Source organism: Pleuronectes platessa, chromosome 4 (genome assembly GCF_947347685.1).
Source record: "Pleuronectes platessa chromosome 4, fPlePla1.1, whole genome shotgun sequence".
NCBI classification, from domain to species: Eukaryota; Metazoa; Chordata; class Actinopteri; order Pleuronectiformes; family Pleuronectidae; genus Pleuronectes; species Pleuronectes platessa.
In genome coordinates, this window is record NC_070629.1 from 29,905,552 (window position 1) to 29,933,030 (window position 27,479).

Genomic DNA, 27,479 nt, shown 5'->3' on the forward strand with positions numbered 1-27,479 from the left:
TTAAAGTTTACGTTACACGGAGTGACCGTGGAGTGGCGTGAAATTTTGATGATTCGCCAAAAAACAGGGATTTATTATAACTCCTCTGTGCATTGATCTATCACCACCAAACTTCTGTCACATGATCAGAGACCAAGCCTGAACAGCTCTATGTGTCAATATTTCCTCCATGTCATAGCGCCGCCTACTGGTTCACCATGAAACAGGAAGTACTTTGTCAATCCACTCTGTATTATCTAATCGACTCCAAACTACTGACCTATGATCACAATTCTGACCTGAACAGCTCTATATATAAATATTAGTTCAGGGTCATAGCGCCACCTACTGATCAGTGTGAAAATTAAAATGTTGTAACATTGTCCAATTGACACAAAATTGCTCAAGCTACATCAGAGCGCCTACTTAAACAGATCTATTAGTCAGTATGTAATAATATTGATGGCACCACCTACTGGCAACAGGAAGTAAGCTTGGTTTTACAACTATCATTCAATTTACATAAAATGTTCACCATGTGATCTGCAAATTGATAGCGTGAAGCTTAATGAGCAATTAGCAGGCAAGGATCGACTTCGCGTGACGGACGCAGGAAGTGAAGCGTTTATCATTTCCGCAGTGCGCAACATTTTATTACTAATACAGTATGTGCTATCTCTAAGATGATGTCCTTCCTGTCCTGTGTCTGAGTGACTATTTCAAGGGCTCTGCTGGAATCTGAACATATCATTACTTTCTTTCTCAATCCAGGCTAAAGGTATATTTATAAAGAGCAGAGCATCAACTGCACCATCAACTTCACAAGGGTGTAACATCAACTTCCTGCTCTTTCTAAATAAAGCTGCCAGCCATAAATACTCAGTATTAACATTTAATCATCATACAAAGCTGCTAAATAGTGTCATATTTTTAAATCATCATGCAACATATATTTATTCATTCTGTCACATGGCAAAGAAAAAAACCTGATTAGTACAATACTGCCACCTTGTGGACAATATGTGAACTGAAGGAGCAATCAAGCTCTATGAATTATCATTACTATATATATATATATATAGTATTTTTTATATTTTCTTTTTTTTCTAGTAACAGTACAACAACATGTTTAAATGACGTAATCTCAACAACGTGGAGATTCAAACTAGATGGCGTCTGATGACTCGCGATCAAAACACGAGGTGGTTGAAACTCTAGAAATAGTCTGTCTCTAACAATTACTATAATAACAATGAATTAAAACAATTATTTCAAAATTCTTTCAACATATTTAATTAGGGCCCGAGCACCGAATATTATGAGGCCCTATTGAAATTGTAAGGATTATTATTATTAGTTGTTTTTCTTCCTCATGAGGCTTCAACGCGTTCAAATCGTTACCAAAATAATAATAATAATAAGAGTACATGTTATTTAAAGAGCACTTTCAAAGTAATCAAAGATACTTAAACGTTAAAATTAACATACAAAGCTACACACTCAAAACACAGAACACACAACCTACCTCACACATTACTATTACTATTACTAATATTGTTGTAGTTGTTGTTATTGTCAATGATATTATTATAGTTGCTACTTATTACATTATGATGAGTAGTATATGTGAATTATTATATAATGATTATTATTATACTATTAGAGCAGGTCACGTGGCGTCCTCCGTGGTTATTTCCTGGCGGTGCTCGCTCCCGCTGCTGCTCGCTCCCGCCCGGACAGCACCGCAGCTCCGAGGCGCGCTCCCGGCAGTAGAAAGCAGCGCGCACGTCGCTGAGGCCTCACAGCTGCTCGGAGACACGAAGGATCAAAACAGCCACAAGTTCCAGTCCCGGCCGCGGCTCCTCTCCAGAACCAGTCCCCCGCCAGTTCGGATCTAAACTCGACCCAGTGCTCATCATGGCGACCGCTGCGGTGTCCGCCCCCGCCGGATCCGGCCCCAGCGCCGGCTCGGCGGCCGAGCTCGTCCGCGGCCAGGCCTTCGACGTCGGGCCTCGGTACCACAACCTCTCGTACATCGGGGAGGGAGCCTACGGGATGGTGTGGTGAGTGGAGCCGCACACAGGCGCCCTGACTCGGCCTCAGCTCGCCCGACACCTCGGTGTAGCTTCCTGTAGCTCAGCGCGCTGTTAGCTTACTTCCACCGGGTTCCAGCACCGAAGGGTTCGAACCCCTCTCTGCTAGCGAGCGACCGGGTCTTGAGCTAAACGGAGCCCGCGTCCATTCGAGAGGAGAAACACTTTCTCCATCAGTTCAAGTCCCAGTTGTTCACCCGTTAGTCTGTTGAACCAGTTACTAACTGGTACTGGTGGTGAACTACGTTTAAAAACCACTGTACTTTTCTTTTTACTGAGTTTTTGGGCAAATTACAGCTCGGGAAATGAACAAATTGATATTTATTCCAATAACTATTTAGTTTAATGGTTTTAACTGCTCATCTGTACATTAACAGTCTTTTACATGTCAGAGCTGAATGAAGCCAGTTTCTATATGTGAAGAAAAACACTTTCTCCATCAGTTCGAGTCCCTGTTCTTCACTTATTAGTCTATTTTAATCAGTTAGTAACTTGTATTATAGTTGGTAAAAATCACAGTTATTCTCTCTTAACTGACTGAAAATGCAGCTCATAAAATGAACAATTAATATTAAATTTAATAATATTTCTACAGCAGGAGTGTGTACAGCCCCCCCAAATCATTTTAATAATCCGAACCCTTTACCTCGTGGGATATCAGATCTGAGAAGTCTGTACTTCAGTCTCTTTTATGCAGTTTGGTAACATGTGTCATTGGTAAACTACATTAAAAACCATCAGATTTCCTTTATTTCAGCCTCTTAAATTCAAAATACAGATCATAAAAGAAAAAATTGCTTTATATTGCAGTGATATCTCTACGACAGGGATGTGACCAGTCCTCCACTTTAAATTAACTTTGATTTCACTTCACTCTTTATCTTTATCTGTCGTTTGAACCTAATCTGTTCACACATGTACTCAACACATTCTCTAATAGGACATTATATGTTTGTCTCTTCATAATATTTGTGTGTGTTCCCTCCTGTGGTTGCTGTGCACAGTGTGTTATAGTTTTCTTGGTTTTCTTGCGTGTGTACCTTGCACATTAGTAGCTGATGTATAGTTACATGCTATATTTGAAGGAGATAAACAATCTGGAGACAGTTTGTTCTACCTACTGATATGTTATCAGGTCTGTAGTGAATCATGAAGGAATCAAAACTCCATTTTTATTTGCGGTGTACAGGTTTTATTTGATCCTGTTGCACAACCTCCACTTAACTAAATGCATCTCATACACTCACTCAAACACAGAATCTCAGTTTCTCAAGCCTGTGGTTGTGTCGTTCACCTCCAGTGTTCACACTTCACTGGATTACATAACACCGAGCCGTCGTGTCAAGCAGCAGCAGCAGCGCTTCTCTTTTTCTTCTGCAGTGAGACGGCTTGGGTTCTGTGAGAGCGTTGATTTGACACGGCCTGTTCCTCAGAGCCGAGGCTCAGCTGGTGGTTTAGCATCTTTCTGTCGGCAGAATGGAAAACGCAGCTCGAGGCTGAAGCCGAGCAGACGAGCCGGTGCCTGGAGGCTGGGAGGCTGGAAAGTGAAAGTAAAGGAGACAGTCGTACATTAGAGAGAGAGCTGTGATCTGTGATGGGCTGGTCGGCCGGCAGCTGGGGGACAGAACTGCAATGGAAATCCACAACAGCTAAAGAAAGTCTCCTCTGACCAAACTCCAGCTGAGACAAACGCTCTCACACTATGATGTTGAGAGGATTTGAAGTTTCAGCTTTAGCTTTTTTAATGGTACAAAATAAACAGGAGTCCTTTTTTTTTAAATCTTGTTTTAGTATGAAAATAAATTTACGTGGGAATTCATATTTGAAGATGTTTTAAAGAATTATTCCAGGTACAAATGTCCGAAATTGTATCGTCCAAACAGATTAACGAATAATGCTAATGAACCTTATTTGCAGCCCTCAAAAGATTTAAGGATATAAATCATGGGAACGAATAATAACTTGTATTGTTTATTGGAACTTGAATATCTTGAATCCATCAAACTAAAAGCAGGAGGTTCTCCAGATGAACTTAGATAAGAAAGGACAGTTGTTGTTATTGGGAACACTGCCCATGAATGTTAACACGTTACAAGCTCTAACTTGTGTGATTCTTTTCACTCGCGGCTCGGTTGTCGTTGCTCTGGTGTTGCTCTGCCCCTCACCTCTCGTCTCTCAGTCGCTCTGTGGGCGGCTCTCTGACGCTCTCTCCGCTCACTTTCTTTTTTAATGTGGTTTCAGTATCTGTCAAATCGAATTCTCTGTCGTTAAACCAGAGCAGCGTCTCGCCGCCCCAGGTTCTCTGCTCGCTTCTGGGAATCAACCTTCCATTGAAATGGACGCTCTCTGACAGCTTCCCTCCTGTTGACCTCCTCGTCCCACAAGGGACCAAATTATGGCAAAAATATGATCTCTTATGGTTTTCAGTGGACTAGATTGAAACCCTTTTTATGTGACCAGTGTATTTCCACTGTGGAAAGTTTGAATCTGGGCAGGTGTGAACAGAGCCCCTCCGATCAAGACCCAGAACCCTGAGCTGCTCTGCTCTCACACTTGAGTCTTCCAAGGAAACGGTGATACGCTTCATTAGAATTATAATCTCAGACCAAACACAGGAAACAGACGCACAACACGACAACGCATCTCTTATTTCCTGAAATCACAAATTATAGCAACAAGCACAGACAGCTCCGACGTGCCTGGCTGAGGTTACAGGGATCAGACAAATGACTTATGATCATAAATGTGATCTTTGGTCTTTTACAAGCCTTTCTCACAAAACTAAATAATGATTCAATCATTTGAACATGAAGTGTGATACGTTGTATTTAATGTTCTTAAAGAGAAATTGATAATAAAACTAATCGTTGCAGTAGTAATAACACATTTTATTTATAAAGCACTTATCCAGCTGAGACACAAACTGTTTCCAGGTGAAAATAAAAGTGGAGATTAAAATCAGTAACTCATGAAAACCGTCTTTGTAAGAACATGAACATATTTGTGTCCACAGCTCCACATCACTCACACGCATCACTCATGAATAAATGGAAACATGTGTGAGGCTCGGTAGAAACCAACAGTAGCTTTCTATGAAAACCACACACAAATATTACACAACTTTCAAATGAGAAACATACAAAGATCTGAAATGCAGCTTATATTAGAATAAGAGAAAATTTGACCTATATTAGTTGAATGGAGAAAAATAGAGAGGGAAGAAAATACAGATTGAATCAAATAAAATATATTTAAGATATTAGAGCAAAGTGAAACTTCTCCATCATTCTCTCTGATCTCCTCTCGTGTGAAAGTCCAGTTGTTGTCTGTTTGTGTCCAGTTGGATTCCAGCGATGTGTCTTCTTATCTGTGTTCTTCTTGCGTCCTGTGGTTTCCAGTCACTTGTTCTTCTCGGTCCTGTGGTTTCCAGTCACAGACGAAGTGGTGCACGTCACAGACTCCCTTTGGTTTGCGTCTGAAGTGTCTTTCGAAGCCACATCAGAAAGTCGTTCTGTGTCGGTCTCTTCTTGTGGCCGCGTTGCTGCTGTTACCGTCTCGTAAACAACTTCAACAAGTGCTGCAGGACCGAGGCTGGTTTTCAACTCCTAGTTTGTTTTATACACTTAATGTATAACACACATTTAACACACAACAGTTTGAGCAGAATGATTGAAAAAGAAAAACTACTTCCAGACATGAACTCCAGGAAATGTCCAGAGAATTGGATCCTGAAATGTTGTGTAGTTGGTGTTTTTGAAGCTGCAGCAGCAGGTTGTCGGGTCCGACTCGTTCACACCAGCAGGAACATGTGGGAACATCAGGGGAGGGGCGGAGCCTGTAGAGCAGCAGGGGCGGAGCCTGTAGAGCAGCAGGAGGCGGAGCCTGTAGAGCAGCAGGAGGCGGGACATGACGTATAAACTCTGCTGTGGAAATATCAGTGTTGTTGTTTACAGCTCATCCACACCGGCGTCGGCCCTCATCACCAGAAGATCTGGAATCTCCTCGTGTTTCCAAGTTGACGTCTTCGTCTTCTACGTGTCCGGCTCCTCTTCTTCATCCTGAGATAAATATTTAGTTTGAGAGCAGAACTTGATTTCACTTCCAGATTTAAGTAATTTAGTAAAACTACAAATAAAAGACACATACACACAACATTTAGTCAAATAAGTCGGAAAACTACAACATATCTGAACCACTAGTTTCCAGTTGTGACGTTCCAAACTTCTTTGGATATGAATTCTAAAGAAGAAATTGGGTTGCAGAGTTGTACAGAAGTTTGGAGTTAGTTGTGATCCTGTGAGTTATGAAAGGTGCTTGACTGTGGAGGAGGAGGCGTTCGAGTCTGTGTCACTTTCAGAGTGAGTCTATTTCTGTGTTCAATAGCCTCTTGTAGCCGGTGAGGCTGCTGCATGTCAGAGCTTCCAGCGGCTGAGGGCCGAGCAGGTCCACGCCGCTCGGAGCCTCTTCACACCAGCTCCGGTTCCTGAACGCCGTCTGCTCACGTGGTCACGAGAGAGCGTATCGCCCGACGGGTGCTCTGCCTTTCAGCCCGCCCACGAGAGCAGTGAGCTGCCAGAGCGGCTTCTGTTTATAACGTTTTAAAGATTGGAAGATTTTCTGTCACGACAGATGTGTGTTTATATGTGCAACTTAATACAATATTTAATTTAGCAAATGTCGCCATGCACACACTCACCAAGACCCTGTTTGTGTTATTATATATATTGTGTATTATGTATAAATATTGTCGTTCTTCCATTGGTGTCTGAATTAACGCCTCAATACCTGTCACCTTCTTCAGCGACTGATTGAGAGTTAACAGACGTTTATTGAAATGAAAATACTCCAGTTTGTTGATCAGTGATTCTCAACACAATCAACTTGAAGTACAAATATCAGTGGATTTTGTGTTTTTATACCATTTGTGTTGTAAAGACAATTAAAGAAACTCTTCATACGAGTCGTTCACAGATCCAGAACATCGGACTTGACGTGAACGTATCAGTAGATTAAACTTTCTTTTATAAATTTAAGTGACGAAGGTCAAGTTTGTTACTTTATGACTATTTTTCAGAATAATCTTTTGTTTCTGCCATGAATTGTAATTTCTTTACTATATTCTGGTAATAAACCAGAAGAAATGATCAAATCTTCACATTCCAGCAGCTGATGTTTCTGTTTATCAGCTTCAGCTCACTTCAATATGACTGAAATGAGCAGATCTGGAGTCTGAACAAAACTCTGGACTCTTCATTTGGACTTGGTCTTATAGTCTAAACACTTGTTGAGAAATACTCTAATTTGCTCTAGAGAACCTTTTTACCAAAACAAATATCTAGAGCTCACACGTCTCATCGTCGTCCTCTGACTCCTGCTCATCTCGATATCGACTCCTCGACCCTCGTGATTCGCTGCCGATGCTCGACTTCATCCTCCAACGAGCCGTCCTCTTGAAAGACACTGACGTCCATCTCCATGGCAACCCCTCTGCCTCTGACATCAGTACCGCCACTCCACAGCCAATGGGGGGGGGGGGGGGGGGGGGCGAGAGCCTCGACACTCTCAAATCCTGTTGTGCAATTCAGAAGATGTAATTTGTGTGATTATGGCCCCGAAGACGAGCACGATGACTCCGGGTTCAACAGGCGTGTTCATCTATAGAGCCGCACTCAGCTGCGTGTTGTGTTCATCGTCTATAGAGCTGCACTCAGCTGCGTGTTGTGTTCATCGTCTATAGAGCTGCACTCGGCTGCGTGTTGTGTTCATGGTCTATAGAGCTGCACTCGGCTGCGTGTTGTGTTCATGGTCTATAGAGCTGCACTCGGCTGCGTGTTGTGTTCATCGTCTATAGAGCTGCACTCGGCTGCGTGTTGTGTTCATCGTCTATAGAGCTGCACTCGGCTGCGTGTTGTGTTCATCGTCTATAGAGCTGCACTCGGCTGCGTGTTGTGTTCATCGTCTATAGAGCTGCACTCGGCTGCGTGTTGTGTTCATGGTCTATAGAGCTGCACTCGGCTGCGTGTTGTGTTCATCGTCTATAGAGCTGCACTCGGCTGCGTGTTGTGTTCATCGTCTATAGAGCTGCACTCGGCTGCGTGTTGTGTTCATCGTCTATAGAGCTGCACTCGGCTGCGTGTTGTGTTCATCGTCTATAGAGCTGCACTCGGCTGCGTGTTGTGTTCATCGTCTATAGAGCTGCACTCGGCTGTGTGTTGTGTTCATGGTCTATAGAGCCGCACTCAGCTGCGTGTTGTGTTCATCGTCTATAGAGCTGCACTCGGCTGCGTGTTGTGTTCATGGTCTATAGAGCTGCACTCGGCTGCGTGTTGTGTTCATCGTCTATAGAGCTGCACTCGGCTGCGTGTTGTGTTCATCGTCTATAGAGCTGCACTCGGCTGCGTGTTGTGTTCATCGTCTATAGAGCTGCACACGGCTGGGTGTTGTGTTCATCGTCTATAGAGCTGCACTGGGCTGCGTGTTGTGTTCATCGTCTATAGAGCTGCACACGGCTGCGTGTTGTGTTCATCTTCTATAGAGCTGCACACGGCTGCGTGTTGTGTTCATCGTCTATAGAGCTGCACTCGGCTGCGTGTTGTGTTCATCGTCTATAGAGCTGCAGTCGGCTGCGTGTTGTGTTCATCGTCTATAGAGCTGCACTCGGCTGCGTGTTGTGTTCATGGTCTATAGAGCTGCACTCGGCTGCGTCTTGTGTTCATCGTCTATAGAGCTGCACTCGGCTGCGTGTTGTGTTCATCGTCTATAGAGCTGCAGTCGGCTGCGTGTTGTGTTCATCGTCTATAGAGCTGCACACGGCTGGGTGTTGTGTTCATCGTCTATAGAGCTGCACTGGGCTGCGTGTTGTGTTCATCGTCTATAGAGCTGCACACGGCTGCGTGTTGTGTTCATCTTCTATAGAGCTGCACACGGCTGCGTGTTGTGTTCATCGTCTATAGAGCTGCACTCGGCTGCGTGTTGTGTTCATCGTCTATAGAGCTGCAGTCGGCTGCGTGTTGTGTTCATCGTCTATAGAGCTGCACTCGGCTGCGTGTTGTGTTCGTCTATAGAGCTGCACTCGGCTGCGTGTTGTGTTCATCGTCTATAGAGCTGCACTCGGCTGCGTGTTGTGTTCATCGTCTATAGAGCTGCACTCGGCTGCATGTTGTGTTCATCGTCTGTAGAGCTGCACTCGGCTGCGTGTTGTGTTCATCGTCTATAGAGCTGCACTCGGCTGCGTGTTGTGTTCATCGTCTATAGAGCTGCACTCGACTGCGTGTTGTGTTCATCGTCTATAGAGCTGCACACGGCTGCGTGTTGTGTTCATCGTCTATAGAGCTGCACTCGGCTGCGTGTTGTGTTCATCGTCTATAGAGCTGCACTCGGCTGCGTGTTGTGTTCATCGTCTATAGAGCTGCACTCGACTGCGTGTTGTGTTCATCGTCTATAGAGCTGCACTCGGCTGCATGTTGTGTTCATCGTCTGTAGAGCTGCACTCGGCTGCGTGTTGTGTTCATCGTCTATAGAGCTGCACTCGGCTGCGTGTTGTGTTCATCGTCTATAGAGCTGCACTCGACTGCGTGTTGTGTTCATCGTCTATAGAGCTGCACTCGACTGCGTGTTGTGTTCATCGTCTATAGAGCTGCACTGGGCTGCGTGTTGTGTTCATCGTCTATAGAGCTGCACTGGGCTGCGTGTTGTGTACAAAACCATTCAGCGTAGATATGACGTGTTTGTGTGTGTGTGGGGGGGGGGGTTTATGTAAAGTAAAGTTTCAGATATTGTTCATATGGCTGTGATGGTCTCAATGAACGTTTATTTAAATCAGACACACGTGATATTGTCTTTTATTCCAGCTCCCATGTGTCTGATGGTTTTACTGCGACCAGGACGTTAACATGTGACTCATGTGAAACACTGAGTCACATGGGTCTCACCGTTCTGTTAGCTATATGTTAACGACAAAATTTACAACTTCACAGTTTAGTTTATGAAACAGGATGTTTATGGACAATCGCTAAATCCTCGGCCTTTGAAAACCCTGCACATCAATTATTCAAGTCTCTGAAATGACCGACACGTCCAAGGTGACACCTTTTATTGTGATTTAAAAACAAAGACTTATTGAAATATTGTCTTTGTAATTGGACGGTCATAGTAGAAAACGGTAACAGAACCTTGCATTCTAGGTATTTTAGATAAAAAATTAATAAACTAAAGAATTGTCCTTTTTGACGTTCATAAAACAAAACTTGTTAGATCCAGAGATTCTTCCGTTGATAACGATCTGAACCGGAGACTCGAGCTCCACGTGTGTGATCAGCACCCGACTGCTGCCAGTAACAAAGTGGTTTCACAGGATCAGGGAGTGCCTGCGTGCTCATGGGCTCAGTCATTCATGTTTTTATAGGAAGGGCTCCCGTAGTTGAACTCTACTAAATTCTCAAGTCTGTGTTTACATTGAAACCTGACGTTGAACCAGACCTTGGACGACAGATGGTCAAACTCAACGGTCATTTTAAACGCGTCATAAACATGTTTTATTGTGGACGCACAGTTATTGACACACGTTTCTTCTTTTTACATCTGTTGGTAAATGAACGTTTATTTGATACTGACGCTCAGATAAAGAGTCAGAATCCAAACTGAATCGTTTACTTAGTAATAGAAGTTTTGTTTTAGTGTTGTCTGTGTGTTGAAATCAGAAAAGTGCGATTGTGTCTCTTCAGCTTTAGACTTTCCTGCTGGTTTCTCTGAAATCAGGACGTTTGTGGTTTCACTCTTTTGATTTTGTTATTTTCTCAAATGATCTGGTCTGATATGGGACAGGAAGTCGAGTCGTGTGTCGTGTTATTGGGGCGATAGTCTTCTCTAATTTCTTATCTTTGTGCTTCGTCATGTTTGTCTCTTTTTAAGATGGTTGTGTTGAATCGGTATGAACACGTGTTAAAGCAGCTTGTGCCATTAACTTGTTTGCACGTCCATATTTCATGTTTTAAGCGTGCAGTGTATTTTGCTTGAGGATGCATTTCCCCGACTGAAGGTTCGAATCCCGTCTCAGAGCCACTGGATCACGTTGGGCTCTAACGTGATGTGAGCGTACAGTGGAGGGTTCTGATAAACACCAGCAGCTCCGTCACCAGCTGTGGTTAACTCACCTGCCGGGACAGGAAGTGAACATTTCAAAATAAAGAGCAGATTCATCCACATGTTGAGGCCATGAGCAAATTCTGGATTAGGCTGAGTTACATGTGTGTGTGGTTTTAAAAATGTAACTTCTCTTAAAGAACGTTTTAATTCAACGTGGTGCAAAGACGTGATCCTGCAGCCGACTGACGGTGTCACTGTTCGATGCCCGTCCCTCCGAGCTGCCACACTGTCCACTGCTGAGCATCAGACTCCACGGTGTCCGTCTGTGTGCGTGGACGTTCATGTATCTGGACTTTCTGGGGACACGTTGCCCTGAAGCATAGTCAGCTGTCTCCCCCCCCCCCCCCCCCTCTTCCTTCAAGCCAGCCCCCTGAACATTGTCATGGTAACAGCCCTGTTTCATAACACAGCAGTGTAAAGCCTTGTATTCCCATCTCCTTGGAAACAGAGCGCCCCCCCCCCCCTCTGCACTGCAACATGCAGACGCAGGGGGGGGGGGGGGGGGGGGGAGTCGTCTCGGAGCATCATGTCCTCTGTGAGAAGACACAGAGACCACAGTGGAGCTCTGTCATCACCACATCTCCTCAGTTCAATTACAAGAACATGTTCCTATGACTGCATCATTATTATTATAATTATTATAATTATTATTATGATTTCAGGCTGAAAATGCCCTGAAAAGAATAAGCAGCTATTCAAATTGATTGATTGATAAATCTTCTGAGCTCAGGACACTGGTGTGTTGTGTTAAACCTTCAGCCCCTTGAGACAGGAAGACACACACACATGTGTGTGTGTGCCCATTATGGCCGGATGCAACGTTTGTGTGCTTCTCCCCACGATGTCATCTCAACACATGTGACTGATGAAATACTTTGTGATTCACTCAAATGCTTGTGTGTTGTTGTTGTTTCTTTTAAAGTACCCATAGTTTAGAGGAAACTGTTTTACAACGGAGGCCAAATGTTTAAGTTATTAAATGCCTCAGGGTTCAGATGGTCATATGTTCATTCAGCACCTTGGGTCTAAATGGGTTGAAGGTTTCTAGCTCTGAGGAATGACTCAGCTTTGTTTAGAAGCTGCCTTCATCAGCTGGATGTGTGTGTTTCTACCAGTTGTGACCAAGTCATCTCAGAATCAGTGAGAACCTGTGAGGTTGTAGCTTCTGCTTCTCAAGTCTCTAGAACCTGAGAGCAACAGGCCTCAGTGATAAGGCCGAGCTGATCCAGAGTCAGCCGGAGTCAAGCATCTTGATACCACTACCTCTCAGCCCAGTGAACTTTGTACTTCCTCAGAAAGTTCCCTCTCGTTCATGCCTGGTCAAACGCACTGTGGGGCTGGCCTCAGCAAACATTGTGAAATCCTCAGATCAGATTGTCCTCGTCGGTTCCTGCTGCTGCATTAGAAGGACATCAAGAGAGTTGTAGATATGGACAAGTAGATATGTGACATTAAATCCCTGCAAATGTGTAACACTTGTTTTATGAAGTTCGGTTTAACCATAATTTAACACAAACACACTGGTCTGCATATCTGTACAAGTTGTGTTATCTGTGAAGATGTTTTTAACACATCCAGAGTCCTGATGGAAAAGGTGCAGCTGACGTTAATGTGACTTCAGTTAAACATCGATTTCTGTTGATCTAATAATCGTCTTCAGTGACAAACACAGAATCATGAAGTTAAGAGGCTTATAGATCTTCAACATTGTGACTGGATGGTTTGTATGATATTTGAACACCAGTGTTTCTATAGGTCGATTTTAATTGTGACGATTTACCCAAATATTAACGGTCACAGATTTATTTTATACTTTTATTCTTTCAACCTCCCTGAACCCATCTGACAAACTGTGATCTAACTGTTTGTCTCAACTAGAGGATTCTGAACATATCAATGTGTCAGTTCACTGTCAGACAGTTTGTACAGTTCTTACTGGAGCATCACAATGATTTATCTGTTGGCTGATTAAAACCAGACCAATATGAGACTTTCACGGACAAACGAGTATCAACATTTATCTTTACTGATATGAAAAGATCGATTCTACAGAATGAACAAGACAGAAACCGCTAATATGTTTATTCATGTTCATAGAAAACTGTATTTGCTCCATTCAAGTTTTATATATTTGGTTGTATTTGTGTTTCTTTTTATTTGGTTAATAATAATTAACGTTTTTAGTGTTATATTTATATTTGCTGATATATTGGCATCTGGCATTTTTTACTCCAAATATCAGAATCTGCATCATCTCCCAAAAATCTGTATTAGTCAGACAAACATTTATTTTAAACCGTTTCTCTCCCTGCTGCCGTTTGCATGAGAACATAATGAAAATAATATTTTATCACATTGTGTGAGATGAGATATTGTAAAGACATTAATCTTGTGCTCTGATATAATGAGTGAGAAGGAACCATTGACTGTATGTGAACAAACAGCCGGTCTGAGCCGAGTGGAACCAGCAGCTCCCTGCCTGTGTGTACACGAGGGGATCTGCTGGTGGTGAACAGTGGAGAACGCTTTCCTCCCACACACACACACACACAGACACACACAGACACACACTCCTCACACAAGTGGAGAGGAAGGTCACTCGTACTTCCCTTCAGAAGGCGTTTACATTCCAGTCCCGACGCCCCCGTCCCTATAGCAACTCGTCTCCTTGCTTTCTCGTGGGCGTTTTTCAGTCTTTTCTGTTTTTAACGTGCAGAAATAAAAACCCACACTCGGCTGCATGTGAACGCTGCGTCTCCAGGAAACCATTCATACTGCACGGCTGCCGTTTGTCGGCAATTTAGTCTCTTTTTTTTTTTTTTTTTGTGATTGCACCAAATGGCAGCGAGTTGCATCAGTGAGAGACCGATGACTCGTAGATGCAGAGAGTCGTGTGTGTGTGTGTGTGTGTGTGTTGTGTGTGTCTGTTGTGTGTGTGTCTGTTGGCAGCAGCTTGTGAGTCGGCCCTTGTGATGCGTCACTTCCCGAGCACTGAAGACGTCTGGTCGATTCTCATTCCTCACCACAGACCTGGAACTAGGTGGTCTGAGTGTTTATCGTTTCTCTAGAACCTCAATGTTCTTAAGAAGTCATTAATCTCCTGGAACATGAATCACAACCAGAACCTCTGGATGAATCAGTCTGTTCATGCCTCCACTCTGTGAATTATATTTACTAGGATGAACTCATAATAATTCTGTGGTGAAATCACGATTTTGTCTGTAGAGCGAGAATTCATCTGTTTGTTATGACAACGTTTTAAATGGATTAAATGATAAATGGCTGATATTTTATATCCAAAAATCTAAAGTGAGCTTCACTGTGATGTCATTTAGTTTTTATTTCTGTGATCATTTTACATAACTTATCGACTGAAGGGGAAAGTGTGAGCTCACTCTCCTGCTGCTGGAGACGTCCGAGCATGAGCCAGCGTTTCTACTTCTTCTCTTTTTATGTGAGTTTTAAATATCTCTGGTGAAGTGAGCGTGAGAAAGTTGAACCAGCCGGTGAACCGGTGAAAAGAGCCGGAGACGAGTCGGTGGACGTGTCTGTACCTGGACGGCTCCTTGGTGTGGAGGACATGTCTCATCACAGGCAGGGACAAGACGTTTGAGGGGAAGTGAACATTTAATCTTCTGGGTGTAGACGCGCTCAGACAATTAGTCAGACATTCAAAACAGTAAATCCCTTTGTTGGTTGTTATTGCATTTTGCATAGAAAATAACTTGGTATCATCATAACTCAGTTGTTTTACTCTTTTAAACAAAGGTGAAGTCGCGAGTGGCAAACAAACTGTAACACAACATGCAAGCTCAACACAAACCCCCTGCTCTCCAGTGACTGTAGTGATCCACGAGCGTGTTGTCACGTGTTAATGCAAAGACCCAGCGAGTGATGAATGACTTCCACCTTCAGTCAACACTGGACGTCAGCCTGGGAAGAAAAAGGCCTGCAGGCGGAAACCGAGCTGGAGTCACTGTCAGGTTCCTCTGCTCCTCCTCGTCTCCTGGTGCTCGGAGGAGGTCGTTTGAATCTGATCACATGAACTGTTCACGTGTTCACCAGGATCTTCTTGAAGCTGGTGACCATCATGTCTCCTCGTGAGAAGATGAGTTCCAGGCAGAGCCATCACACTCTGGTTTCCATTATGACAGAAACCACCTCAGAGTTGTGTTTAACTTATCGACTCAGACATCCCGTGCTGGCAGACATGTTTTATTATTTTCTGTACATGTAAAGCTTTTCTTTATTGGATTTCCGAAGCCAGTATAACAAACTGGAGCCGAGCTGCTTTCATTCATACGTTAGACTTTAAATAAAGAAAAACTTCAAATTCAGCCGGATTCTCAAAATTAACCGGAGGCAAAAACAGACGACACAAATATCAATATTTCTATTTCAAATGTGTAAAATCTCAGTCTTCTGTTCCTTCAACCTTTTGTGTGTGTGTGTTTGTTTTCCAGCGCCGCCCACGACCGGGAGAACAAGGTGCGCGTGGCCATCAAGAAGATCAGCCCCTTCGAGCACCAGACCTACTGCCAGCGCACTCTGAGGGAAATCAAGATCCTGCTGCGCTTCAAGCACGAGAACATCATCGGGATCAACGACATCATCCGCACGCCGACCATCGACCTGATGAAGGACGTGTATCCTCCTCTCAGCTGTGAGGTCATGTGACCACTGCAGAGTGAATCATGTCACGACCTCCATCCTCTGTGATGAGAGTTCAGAGTTTGAAGTCTGTGTATCTGAGGCTCTTCCACTCGACCACCCTTTGCAGACCGGAGATGTTCGGTTGTTTTATTACATAATCGTTACTGTACTCCATAATCCTAGTTTCTTCATGTAGTGTGTTTGGTGTTCTACTGGTGATGTGCTGATATTAACGAGGGCTCTTAACAGCAACATCTCTAGGATCCTTATTTCTCACAGAACATATCCTCGTGCACCAGACAGGAATACAAACGTGACTCATCCAGGACCGGGACAAAGTTCTCTACTCGTGTATTTTGTTCTTTAACGTGTACACGTGCAGATACATCGTCCAGGACCTCATGGAGACCGACCTGTACAAGCTCCTGAAGACTCAGCACCTGAGCAACGACCACATCTGCTACTTCCTCTACCAGATCCTCCGTGGGCTGAAGTACATCCACTCTGCCAACGTGCTGCACCGCGACCTGAAGCCCTCCAACCTCCTGCTCAACACCACCTGTGACCTCAAGGTCGGGTCCCGATACACACCATTCACTCAAACAGCTGGATGCTCTATATGGGAATGTTTGGTTCGAAGAGTTGTTTATGATAATGTGTTTCTGACCATCGTGTTCAAAGAGGAGAGCAGCTCATTGTCGTGTTGTGTCTCCTCTTTGTGCAGATCTGTGATTTTGGTTTGGCTCGTGTGGCCGATCCCGACCACGACCACACCGGGTTCCTCACAGAGTACGTGGCCACCCGCTGGTACCGAGCACCGGAGATCATGCTCAACTCCAAGGTGAGTGTCCCCCCCCCCCCCCCCGCCGGAACATGAGGTCAGCTTTGTCATGAATTTAATTTCTGTTTAAATGAGAGTTTTCTTAGATTCCTTTAAATCCTAATCCTGCAAACAGTCTGATACAGTAAACCAGTTCACAGCGAGGTCCTCACACCTCCAGACCTCAGCCTCTGTTGTTGCCTCCAGACCAAAATACATTCTGTTTGAATTCACTGACCTTTAGTGTGACGGTGTCTCTGTCTCCATCAGGGCTACACCAAGTCCATAGACATCTGGTCAGTGGGCTGCATCCTGGCTGAGATGTTGTCCAACAGGCCGATCTTTCCTGGGAAACACTACTTGGATCAGCTCAACCACATTCTGGGTAATAATCTGAATCCGTAAATAGTGTGAACCGTGTGTACTGAGAAGCAGCAGCTTAATATCATAATATTCAATATCTCCCTGTTTGACTGTAGGTTGAGACCGAGGTGGGACTCAGTGTGTTTTGTGTAGCGTTGTGTGCTCCTGATGATGTGATGTCATCTCTTCTCCCTCAGGGATCCTGGGTTCTCCCTCTCAGGAGGATCTCAACTGCATCATCAACATCAAGGCCAGGAACTACCTGCTGTCGCTGCCCCTGCGCTGCAAAGTGCCGTGGAACCGCCTCTTCCCCAACGCCGACCCCAAAGGTCAGAGCCCGGACGACCTCTGCACTCAATGTGTACAATAAGAAATGAGTGTAGTCCTCCTCAGTGTGCAGGGTGTTGCTCTGCTGAGGAGACGGTTGTTTCCAAATCACTGACATCAACTCCTCCTCTGCTGATGTGTCCTTTGCGCTGCAGCTCTGGACCTGCTGGACAAGATGTTGACCTTTAACCCTCACAAGAGGATCGAGGTGGAGGAGGCCCTGGCTCATCCTTACCTGGAGCAATACTACGACCCCACAGACGAGGTGAGACGCTCACGTGGCTCCGTCTTCAGATGATAGCGTCTGAAAACAGCTGCATTCTGGGACATAGTCCTTCATATCTGTCCAAGTCGATAAAGGTTAAAAGCAGTTTGTCTCTGTCGTCCTGTGCAGCCCGTCGCTGAGGCTCCGTTCAAGTTTGACATGGAGCTGGATGATCTACCAAAGGAGACGCTGAAGGAGCTCATCTTTGAAGAGACGGCACGTTTCCAGCAAGCCTTCAGGTCCTAACATCTCACACAGGTGAGTTCCCAGTCTGGAAGGAACCAACATGAACCCAGAGAGGGACGTGTTCACACCTCGTAGACCGAGGTGTTCCTCAGGGAGTTGAGATCTCACACGGAACTTCACGAGGGTGAAACCACTTCTATCTGAGCACAAAGTTCTGTTTTAAATCTAAAGTCATGGATGTTACACTGAGGTTTACATGCTTCCTTCAACCCGTTTACACCTGAGGCCACGTCTGCACCTTTAAGACCTGGTGTTTCGCGTGTTCCTCTCTTTCGAGCTGGATGACACGTGTGTGTGTGTGTGTGTGTGTGTCTTTATGAAGTTATCATATACTTCCTGAGCTTCACTCTGAGCTTCACTCTGAGTTGGGTTCAGCCTCAGGTGCTAACGGGTTCAAGTCCACGAGGGAGCATGTAAACCAGATCTGCTCAGTCCTGTTAGAGTCCGTGGATTTCAGCTGGTTGTTTCTTCTCCCTGCAGATCTGTGTGGACGGGCCACTGCTCCTCCCTGCTCCTCCCTGCTCCTCCCTGCCTCCACACTGTTGCTGTGATATAAATATCTATTCTCTTTTCTTTCTCCTGCTTTTCCACATCACCTGGATTCCCTGGGTCTCACTCGTCAAGTCCACTTTACTCAGGAATGGCGTCAGGAATCAATCAATCAATCAATCATCACGTCTCTTTCCCCCGGAGGTGAAGGGTGAGGGCAGCAGTGAGGGAGGCTGGGGGAGGGGGGGGCAGATCACAGCTTACAGTTTTGGGGGGGGGGGATTTTTGTGATTTAAGCCAAGATAAACAATTTGTGTGTGTTTGTGTCTCAAAGGCGTTTGGCTCTGGCTTTTCTTATTCACGACCTTTTCATGTCCAGCGGTAGACGAGCTTCTCTCTGTGTCGCTGTGATGGCTCCGCCCACATCGCACAAAACCACGGTTTATTACGTAGAAAGATTCATCGTTAAAATCAAAGGGTCTTTTTGAATTTCTCACCTTTGACGCACTGTTACAAGCGAGGCGCTCTCTCTCTCTCTCTCTCTCTCGCCCGCTTTGGCTCTTTTGACAAAACGAAAAACACAAATGAAATCAACTGATTTATGCAATGAAGTCACGGGATCATCCTCTGGGGGCCATGAGCCATCGCAGAACCCTCTCACCGAGGCCCTAATGCAAATACATACATATAAATATGAATATATAAATAGATATATACAGCCTAAAGAGTCTTAAGATATTTTAATGGCAGGTGGGACGACAGAAGGTGAATCAGATGAATTTATAACCTTTTTCTTTTTATCAAAAAACATTTAGAAAAAACGCCCGTTTTTATTTCTCATCAGCTTCAGTGAGTCGTCAAAAAAAAAAAAATCACATCTCATGAAGCGCCGAAAAGTTTCACCTTCGATTTCTGCCTTAGCCACGAGAACCTGAAGGAAACGTGAAGATGGATCCACACGCGTGTTGTGAGGAGAATGTTTTTCATATTTGGGGGAGTCACCGCGTCGGGGGGGAATTCAGTGTCGCTCTTTTCCTCCTGTCCCGTGTTTTAGTTTTTTCTTCGGCCTGTGTCTTTCTCTCTCGCCTTGTCAGAAAACAACTGTGCCCTTTGCATGACTGTTAAAAAGCTCTGTATACAAAGACCACGATGTTAAGTGCCACACGAGCCGGGCAGAGCCGCCGGGGGGGGGGGGGGGGGGCCGGCTCTGACCTTCGACCCCCTGTGGTTAATCACCCCTCCCGACCACACGGTGCTTTGTCTGCTCTCCTTCTCCAGCGTCCTCGTCTCTTTAGTTCTCACCTCCATCGATGCTCATTCCCACAGTTTCCAGTCTCCTCGTGACGCAGAGACATCGACGCTGTTGTGGTCGCTAATAGGAGAATAACCATATATCGGTATTTATACCAAGTTCAACACAAACCTGTTGTTTCCTGAAGCTGAGAACCGGGATCCAGACGTGACGCTGTCAGAAGAATCCTCACATGAAGCTGATCGTGTCCTTTGAGACTTTTCTCTTTTGCTGTAATTGCACAGTTCCACTCAGACGACAGTAGAGGGCAGCGTCAGCAGGCGACTGCGCCTTCACTCCAATAGAAGAAGAGAAGCAGCTGCTGATTGAAGACTGTTGAGTTAGGTTTCGTTTCAAGTGAAAGAAGTTAAGACCTCATGGATCATATTTGTGGATTTGAGTGGTTCTGTCTTTTTATCTTCAGGAGCCTCAGACGTCCTCAGTGTCCTGGTGAATCCAGACTCTGGTCAGATTCATGTCCCTGAAGATCAAATCAAAGCAGAACCACATTCTCCCGGGAGATGAAAGTCAGAATCTACCTGAACCGTCTCTGTCGGCACTTAAAGAAAGAAATTAGAGATTTAAACCTAAAAGGAGACGATGTCAGAACTTCTTCTTCTTCTTCTTCTTCTTCTCAAAGACGAGTAACATTATGTTTCAGGCTCGAGCTCAAACTCACGATTTCTATCAGAAGATTCTTATTCTGCATTTACTCACACGTCAGAGGCAAGTTTGAGTTTTACAGACACTTCTGGTCAAAGTAAATCACAGTGGACAGAGTGAAAAATCAAACATGAGGAGTCAGTGACGAGTTGAACCACTGGAGGGCGACAGAAACCACATTTACAGACAATGTGGAGATTTTCAGATTCAGCTGAGACGACAAATTTGTGTGTTGTAATTGATAAAATAATCAAAGCAAGTTTTCTGGGAATAAATTTGTAATTTGCTGCTAATGTAGATAAATTTCCATCATCGTGCAACCTGTCGATTTATATAATTATGGTTTGGTCCAAAGGAAATCCTGGATGACTTCAGATAAATGACGGTTTGAAAGTCCAGGCTAGTTTGAAATGATGTCAGTGTTTAACATTGTGTCTTGATGAATGAATCCAATGATAAAAATATTAATGTTTTTCAGTTTCATCAGGATCCATCAATGATTTTCAGAAAATTTGTGAAATGTAAAAAAGAAACAAAACGATGTCTCACAATGTGAAAACACAACACAACTCTGGATCCACAGTGAAGTTTGACAGGTTCTGATATGAATCAAGTTTTACTGGGAAAGAACCTAAAACCATTGTTCTCAGTTTCCTCTTTGCTTAAGAATAAAAAAAAAAAAACGTTTTTTTTTCTGTCCACTGAGATTTATTAAAAACGACGTTATGACCAAAACTGATTTCAGTAAGGACAGTTTTTTGCACTCCCACGTTTCCCCTGCAGAGACGTGAGGTAGAGACGCGTCTGTCACACACTTACTAAATGCACTTGCTTCTGCAGCAGCAGCAGTGGGACGGGACTGGGATGGGACTGGTAATCCGAGGTGCCTGCTGGGACTCGCCTGTAGATAGTCTTTTTGTTTTTCTTTTTGGGGGTGGGGGGGGGGGGGACTGGAAAAACCTTCCTGATATTAGTTGTATTAAAAAAAAAAAGAAGCTTCTGCTGAGTTCTTTGTGCGTCTGTTTGTGCCTTTTTTGATAGTCTTGATATCCAAGATTTGACGTGCAGCTTCTGTTTAGTCGGGATCCGTTGTACTCGCAGTATACGCTCTTAAAAATGAACACAATCAAGTCTGGGTTGGGGGGGGGGGGGGGGGGGGGATCCTTATCTTTCAGCTCTGTACATTTTAAAGAGAATCCTTTGCCACAGCTGTGTGATTTGTGACTGTATTGAAAAGATGAAAAGCAAACATTTATATTTTTTGCATTACCCTTTCTTCTTTTTTTTTTTTTTGTTGGTTCTTTTCTTTGATTGTTTTTGTGCAGATATTTTTATGGTAAGATGAATGTTATGTTTCTATCGGACACTAATCTCGTCGTCTCCAGTGGAACTTCTTCACTCTGTATGTTTTTGATCAGTATAAAACCTTTAATTGTGTAGTTTAACTTTTTCTCAAAGCAAAAGTAAAGACCTGGAGCTCCTCGGCTGTGTTTCGATCTGCCACAGGAATAGTTTCAATCGATCGGTTTCATTTTATCGTTTGAAGGATTTTGACTTGAACAAAGCGTTTTCTGGGCTGTTATTAAAAACCAACGGCCACTTTGAAAAGATCTTTTCTCTTTGCAACTCTGCCCAGACATTCGAATCGACATTAAAAACACTGAACCAAGTCTGTGACGTGTGTTTTTGAGCCACAATCCAGATTCTCACGTGTGGAGGAAATGATCAATGTTTAATGTTGTTTAATGACACGAGTGGAAATTCTTAATAAAACTGGTTTATTACTCCAAAACATGACGTGTGGCTCTTATTGTGCTGCTTAGACACTGTTGATTTGTCTGTTTACAAACTATATAAACATTAAAATCATAAATCAACGGTTATGTAACTTATACTGAGAAACAGCGCCTCCTGCAGCCACACATGGTGATTCATGCTCATGTGTTTAATAAGAGTAAAGAATAAAATCTCGTGTTCATAAAATAATCTTTTATTTGAATCATCAGTACGTCAGGTTCTCCAGAATTTAACTCCTACTACTTTTGAAACTTTAAATACATTTTACTGGTAAAACTTAATATTCTTTACATTGTTGTGTTGGAACTAAAATATCTGAGGACTTTTAAATATCCTGAGTCTGTTCTAGAAGAATCACTTCATATATTTTAACCATGAAAATTAATTTCAGTTTTTAAAATCTGAGTTTGAACAAAGACATGAAACTCACATGCTGAGTTGAAGTCACGTTAATCCACTGTGTCCTCTAGGGGGCGCTGTTGCTCAGGCTAAAACATCTGGCGCAGTCTTTGTCCTCTGGTTTATAAATTAATGTCATTCACTACCGGAGCCAGCGAGGTCCAAATTCAATGAGTTCGCTTTCATGTGAACAGAAATCTGCTTTATTTTGAAGATGAGTTATGTTTGATATGAAGTATTATAATAAAATTCACTGTATCGTTCCAGCTATTTTAACCTGGGTTATAATAAAGGAAATATGTAAATTCGGGTTTAAAATTGTTGTTGTAAAATATAAAATGTAAAATAAAACAAATTCTACCTGTGATGTGAGAAATAAAGGTCACGTGGAGGAAACACGTGGAGGATACAAACCAGGGCCGGTCTTTCCTACAGGCGACATAGGCGGGTGCCTAGGGCGCCACTCAGAGGGGGGCGCCAAAAACTGCGCCGAGCAAATCAAGGCAGAGAGTTTTTTGCGCCCCCTTCTATATGTGGTATGGCCCAAAATATTGTATTTAATTACTTTAACAGTATTTTAAGTAGTTTCATTAGAGAAATCAGTAAATGACAGCAGGAGTGAAGCTTGCCTAGAGCGCCAAATGTGCTATGGCCGGCCCTGTGTGGATATATGGTCTCGAGGTTCAGGAGATGAGGGCATGATTCAAGGTAAAGGCCGTGGTGACGTCATCCTTATGTTTCATAGATCCATAGTTATAGTCATAAGTTACGTTTGTGGAGTTTCAGGAGGAGAACTGCTTCAGGTATTCAGGTTTCACTTTGTCTCCATCAGCTTTGAATGAAGACAGAAGAACAGACTGGATTTATTCTTTATTTCAACTTCAGCTTCTTCACACATTAGATTTTTATTGCTTTAAACACATATAAGAGATTTAAATGTATAATCACATGTATAAGAAACACATGTGATGAGAGCTGCAGATCAAACCCTCAGGGACTCGATCAGGACACTCTCCAGTGGACCTGCTGGTTCAGATCAGGAGAATCAAGAAGAACAGAAACCTACACAGCAGCAGATCAATATGCACGTTCACTAAATATGTAAATACAATGAGGACGAGTGGATTCACACTTTACAGAGATGAGCCGTAATGAAAACAAACCAGGTTCCACATTCACAATGTGACCAAACATCCCATAACACATGTGGAAAAGAACAGAACAAAGAATCATCTCATTGATGAGGATCAGGATCAACACAGGTTCTAAATCATCACACAACCTGATTTCTACTTTGATTCATAAAACAACACAAAAATCAGTTCTTTCAAACACATTCATGTCAGTGTAATTATAGATTTGTGTCTTTACAAAGTGAGAACTGAATATGTGTGATAAAGGAAGGTCAGTGTTTGATTGACAGCTGATCTCTGTGAGGAGCAGAAACGTCACCACGACGAACTATGATCAACAAACATGGAGACAAGAGAAGTTAAAGATTTACACACAGAATCTAAATCACTGCTTTAATGACTCGAGTCTATTTGAGTTTACAGAACTCAGCTGTGGATCCATAACGATAAACCCCAACTCCAGCATAGAGAGGCTGAGTGAATGTGGTCTGGACTCTGTGGAGGAGAGTCATGGTGTCAGAGACGCTGTAGAAGGACAGAACACCTGCACTGTGATCCAGGTACACTCCTACTCTGGAGGACACAGGACCTGACACTCGAGTCCTGATGCTGTTGTGATAAAAGATATAACTATTTCCACCACACACTAATGACCAAGATTTATCATTGTGTCCAAATAAACATTCATGTGAGCCTCCTGCTCTGCTGATATTCTTGTATGTGACTGCTACACGAACTCCTCCCACCTCCACCTCCACCTCCACCTCCCAGTAACAACGTCCAGTCAGACTCTCTCTACTCAGGACCTGAAGCCAATAAGTAAATCTGTCTGGGTGATTATAATAAGACTGTTCTACACTCATCCATGTTACTTTTCTGTTTCCCTCAGATAATAACAGACGGTTGTTTGCTGTGTTTGGATCCAGTTTGATTTCCTGTGAATATCTTAAGAAGTCAGCTCTGGTCTCTGGTTCTGGTTGAGGCAGTAAAACATCCACTTGAGACACAATCTGTAAAATCTCTGTCTCTGTCTCTCTCAGAATGTCCTGTAGTCGACCTCTGACCTGGGACACAGCTGCTGTCACGTCCTCAAAGTGCCTCAGAGGACGGATCCTGAAGCTGGATGAGTGTGTAGATCCACTGAGAGGTGACAGTGAGGGGTAGTTGTGTAGAAACTGGTTGTGATCCTCTGTGTCTGAGAGCTGCTTCAGTTCCTGGTCTTTCCTCTTCAGCTCAGTGATCTCCTGCTCCAGTCTCTCCTGAAGCTCTCTGACTCGACTCACTTCAGTTTCCTGCTGGGATCTGATCTGCTGCTTCACATCAGAGCTTCTTTTCTCCAGCAGACGGATCATCTCAGTGAAGATCTCCTCACTGTCCTCCGCTGCTTTATCAGCAGAGCCATTGAGGGCCTCCTCCTCCTGTTGAAGCAGCTTCAGGTCTTTCTCTGTGTCCTGGACTCTCTGCTGGATTGTTTGTCTCCTCAGCCCGAGCTCTCTCTGCCTCTCAGTCCTTTCTGCTGCAGCTGACACTGTGTCGTGGTCTTTATGTTCATCCACAGAGCAGAGATAACAGATACACTGCTGATCAGTGCGGCAGAACATCTTCATCACCTCGTCGTGACGAGAGCAGATGTTCTCCTGGAGCTTCTCCGAGGGCTCCACCAGCTTGTGCCTCTTAAAAGGAGCTAACTGAAGATGAGGCTGGAGGTGTTTTTCACAATAAGAGACCAAACAATTCAAACAGGACTTGAGAGCTTTCAGTTTTCTCCCAGTGCAGAAATCACAGACCACATCTCCAGGTCCAGCATAGCAGTGATCAGCAGGAGCAGCTTGGAGTCCAGTCTTCTTCAGCTCCTCCACTAAATCAGCTAACATGGTGTTTTTCTCCAGGACAGGCCTCGGTGTGAAGAACTGTCTACACTGAGGACAGCTGTAGCTTCCTCTCTCCTCCCCTTGGTCCCAGTGGGTGTTAATACAGCTCTTACAGAAGCTGTGTCCACAGACAGTAGTCACCGGATCCTTCAGTGGATCCAGACAGATCGGACAGCAGAATCTTTCTCTGTCCAGTTGAACTTCTTGCTGCGCCATTTCAGCTGCTGCCAGAGACTGAAGAACAGTTTCACTTCCTGTGAATAGAAACAGATCTCTGCTCCTCCCTCTCGTTCACTACCTCTCCCTCTCGTTCACTCCCTCCCTCTTTCGTTCACTCCCTCTTTTTACCACGTTTTAAAACCCTAAAGAAAAGAGCAACAGTCCTACCTCTCCTCAGCAGGGCTGCCTCACTGTTTACGATCTCTTATTATATTATATTGTTAAAGAGTAAAGTTGTGTTTTTATATTATGTGTGCCTGAGGGGTATATATCACTAGGCAATGCATTAGCACACATGTAATCATATTATTATTATGACACAATCTCCAGGCCCAAGTTTACAACTATTCAAAATAAAAGCTCAATAATGCAGCTCAGTATAAAAGGTTACAGCATCAAATCAAACTTTGTACTTTGAAGTTACACATTACTTCCTGTTTCCTGTCCTGTCATTTATCTTTGTATAAAACCTCTGATTAGATTTTGTCGTGAACTGAGACTTTGTTTTCTGAGGTCCAACTTTTATTCTGAAATGCCAGGCTGTTTGCTCTGTGCTTTCACATTTATTTTGTGGAACAATAAAAAAATACTTCCTTCCTTCTTCAGCAGAATAAAAATGAGAAACATCAGAGAACACGTGCACGTGAAGCAGGGGAGTTTTTTTTCATATTCCACATTTTACTTTGAGGTACTTGTACCAGGGCTTACATCAGATAAACTTCAAATTGAGATGAGTGTGATCACAACGAGACGGAGATACAAAGTTATTCAAAGATCGATTCTTCGTCACACGGTGTGACCGTGGCGTGACGTCAAAGTTTGATTACACGTCATCAAAACACGATGTTCTGTATCACGGACATACATGGACCATGAATCCTTTGATGCTGAGCCATAAACAAACAACTCCACTCCTGCAGTGACAGTATCAGTGGTCATAGATCAAACAAATCTTAATGTCTTGCAAAGGTCTCTCTCTCTCTCTCTCTCTCTCTCTCTCTCTCTCTCTCTCTCTCTCTCTCTCTCTCTCTCTCTCTCTCTCTCAGAATTGGGACATTTCCTCAAACTGTGTAAACATTGAGGTGTGGCGAAGGTAGTCATAACTCCACCAAACTTCTGTCTCATGTTCAGAGTCCAAGCCTGAACAGCTCTATGTGTCTATTTCCTCAGTTATTTTTTTTTTTTCAGGCAAAACACGCATGTGCTCGGGCCCGATCGGTGCTGAGGCCACTGTGCTTTCTGGTTAAATCATTTTATATGAGAGGATTTGAGGCTTTAGGGTTAGGGTCAGTTAACTGAACAAGACACTTGAGGATGTTAACTTTGACTCTAGGATCATTTTATGGAAAGAAAAATAAATAATAATCAAGAAAAGATCAGTCAATAATGAAATAATCACAATGACCTCTTGTTCCCTGTATCGAAGTATCTGCACTGTGTCTATATTTGAGTGTTTTCCTCAGTCTATCACCTGCTTATATGGTTTATACATGTCAGATATAACAGGATTTCAACCAGGAAACATTCCAGTTACTCTTGCTCATATAATAATGACAAATAATGGGAAATGTGTCATTGTGCTACGTCATTTTAGATTGTTACCATAATGTCCAATATTCAGCCTTGAATCAAAGTTAGGTAACGAATTCCAAACAACCTTTTCACTACACACAATAACTCTTTAATAACACATAAACCCTAAAACCCAACTCTGTGATTTTCAAAGG

General features: G+C 43.6%; 2 protein-coding genes across 2 annotated transcripts; one reads left to right on the plus strand and one right to left on the minus strand.

Moving 5' to 3' along the window:
- The first annotated feature begins 1,881 nt into the window (after positions 1–1,881).
- Positions 1,882–22,125, plus strand: mapk1 (mitogen-activated protein kinase 1). The gene is made up of 9 exons (XM_053420016.1): positions 1,882–2,042; positions 15,680–15,862; positions 16,252–16,441; positions 16,594–16,710; positions 16,960–17,074; positions 17,250–17,381; positions 17,535–17,644; positions 17,774–17,902; positions 18,371–22,125. The coding sequence occupies exons 1-8, from the start codon at positions 1,897–1,899 to the stop codon at positions 17,888–17,890; spliced, it is 1,110 nt and encodes a 369-aa protein (XP_053275991.1). The 5' UTR covers positions 1,882–1,896; the 3' UTR covers positions 17,891–17,902; positions 18,371–22,125.
- A 1,261-nt stretch (positions 22,126–23,386) lies between these two features.
- LOC128437747 (tripartite motif-containing protein 16) lies at positions 23,387–25,818 on the minus strand. The gene has a single exon (XM_053419994.1). It carries the CDS (start codon positions 25,747–25,749, stop codon positions 24,070–24,072), a length of 1,680 nt encoding a protein of 559 aa, XP_053275969.1. The 5' UTR covers positions 25,750–25,818; the 3' UTR covers positions 23,387–24,069.
- Between the last annotated feature and the right edge of the window lie 1,661 nt (positions 25,819–27,479).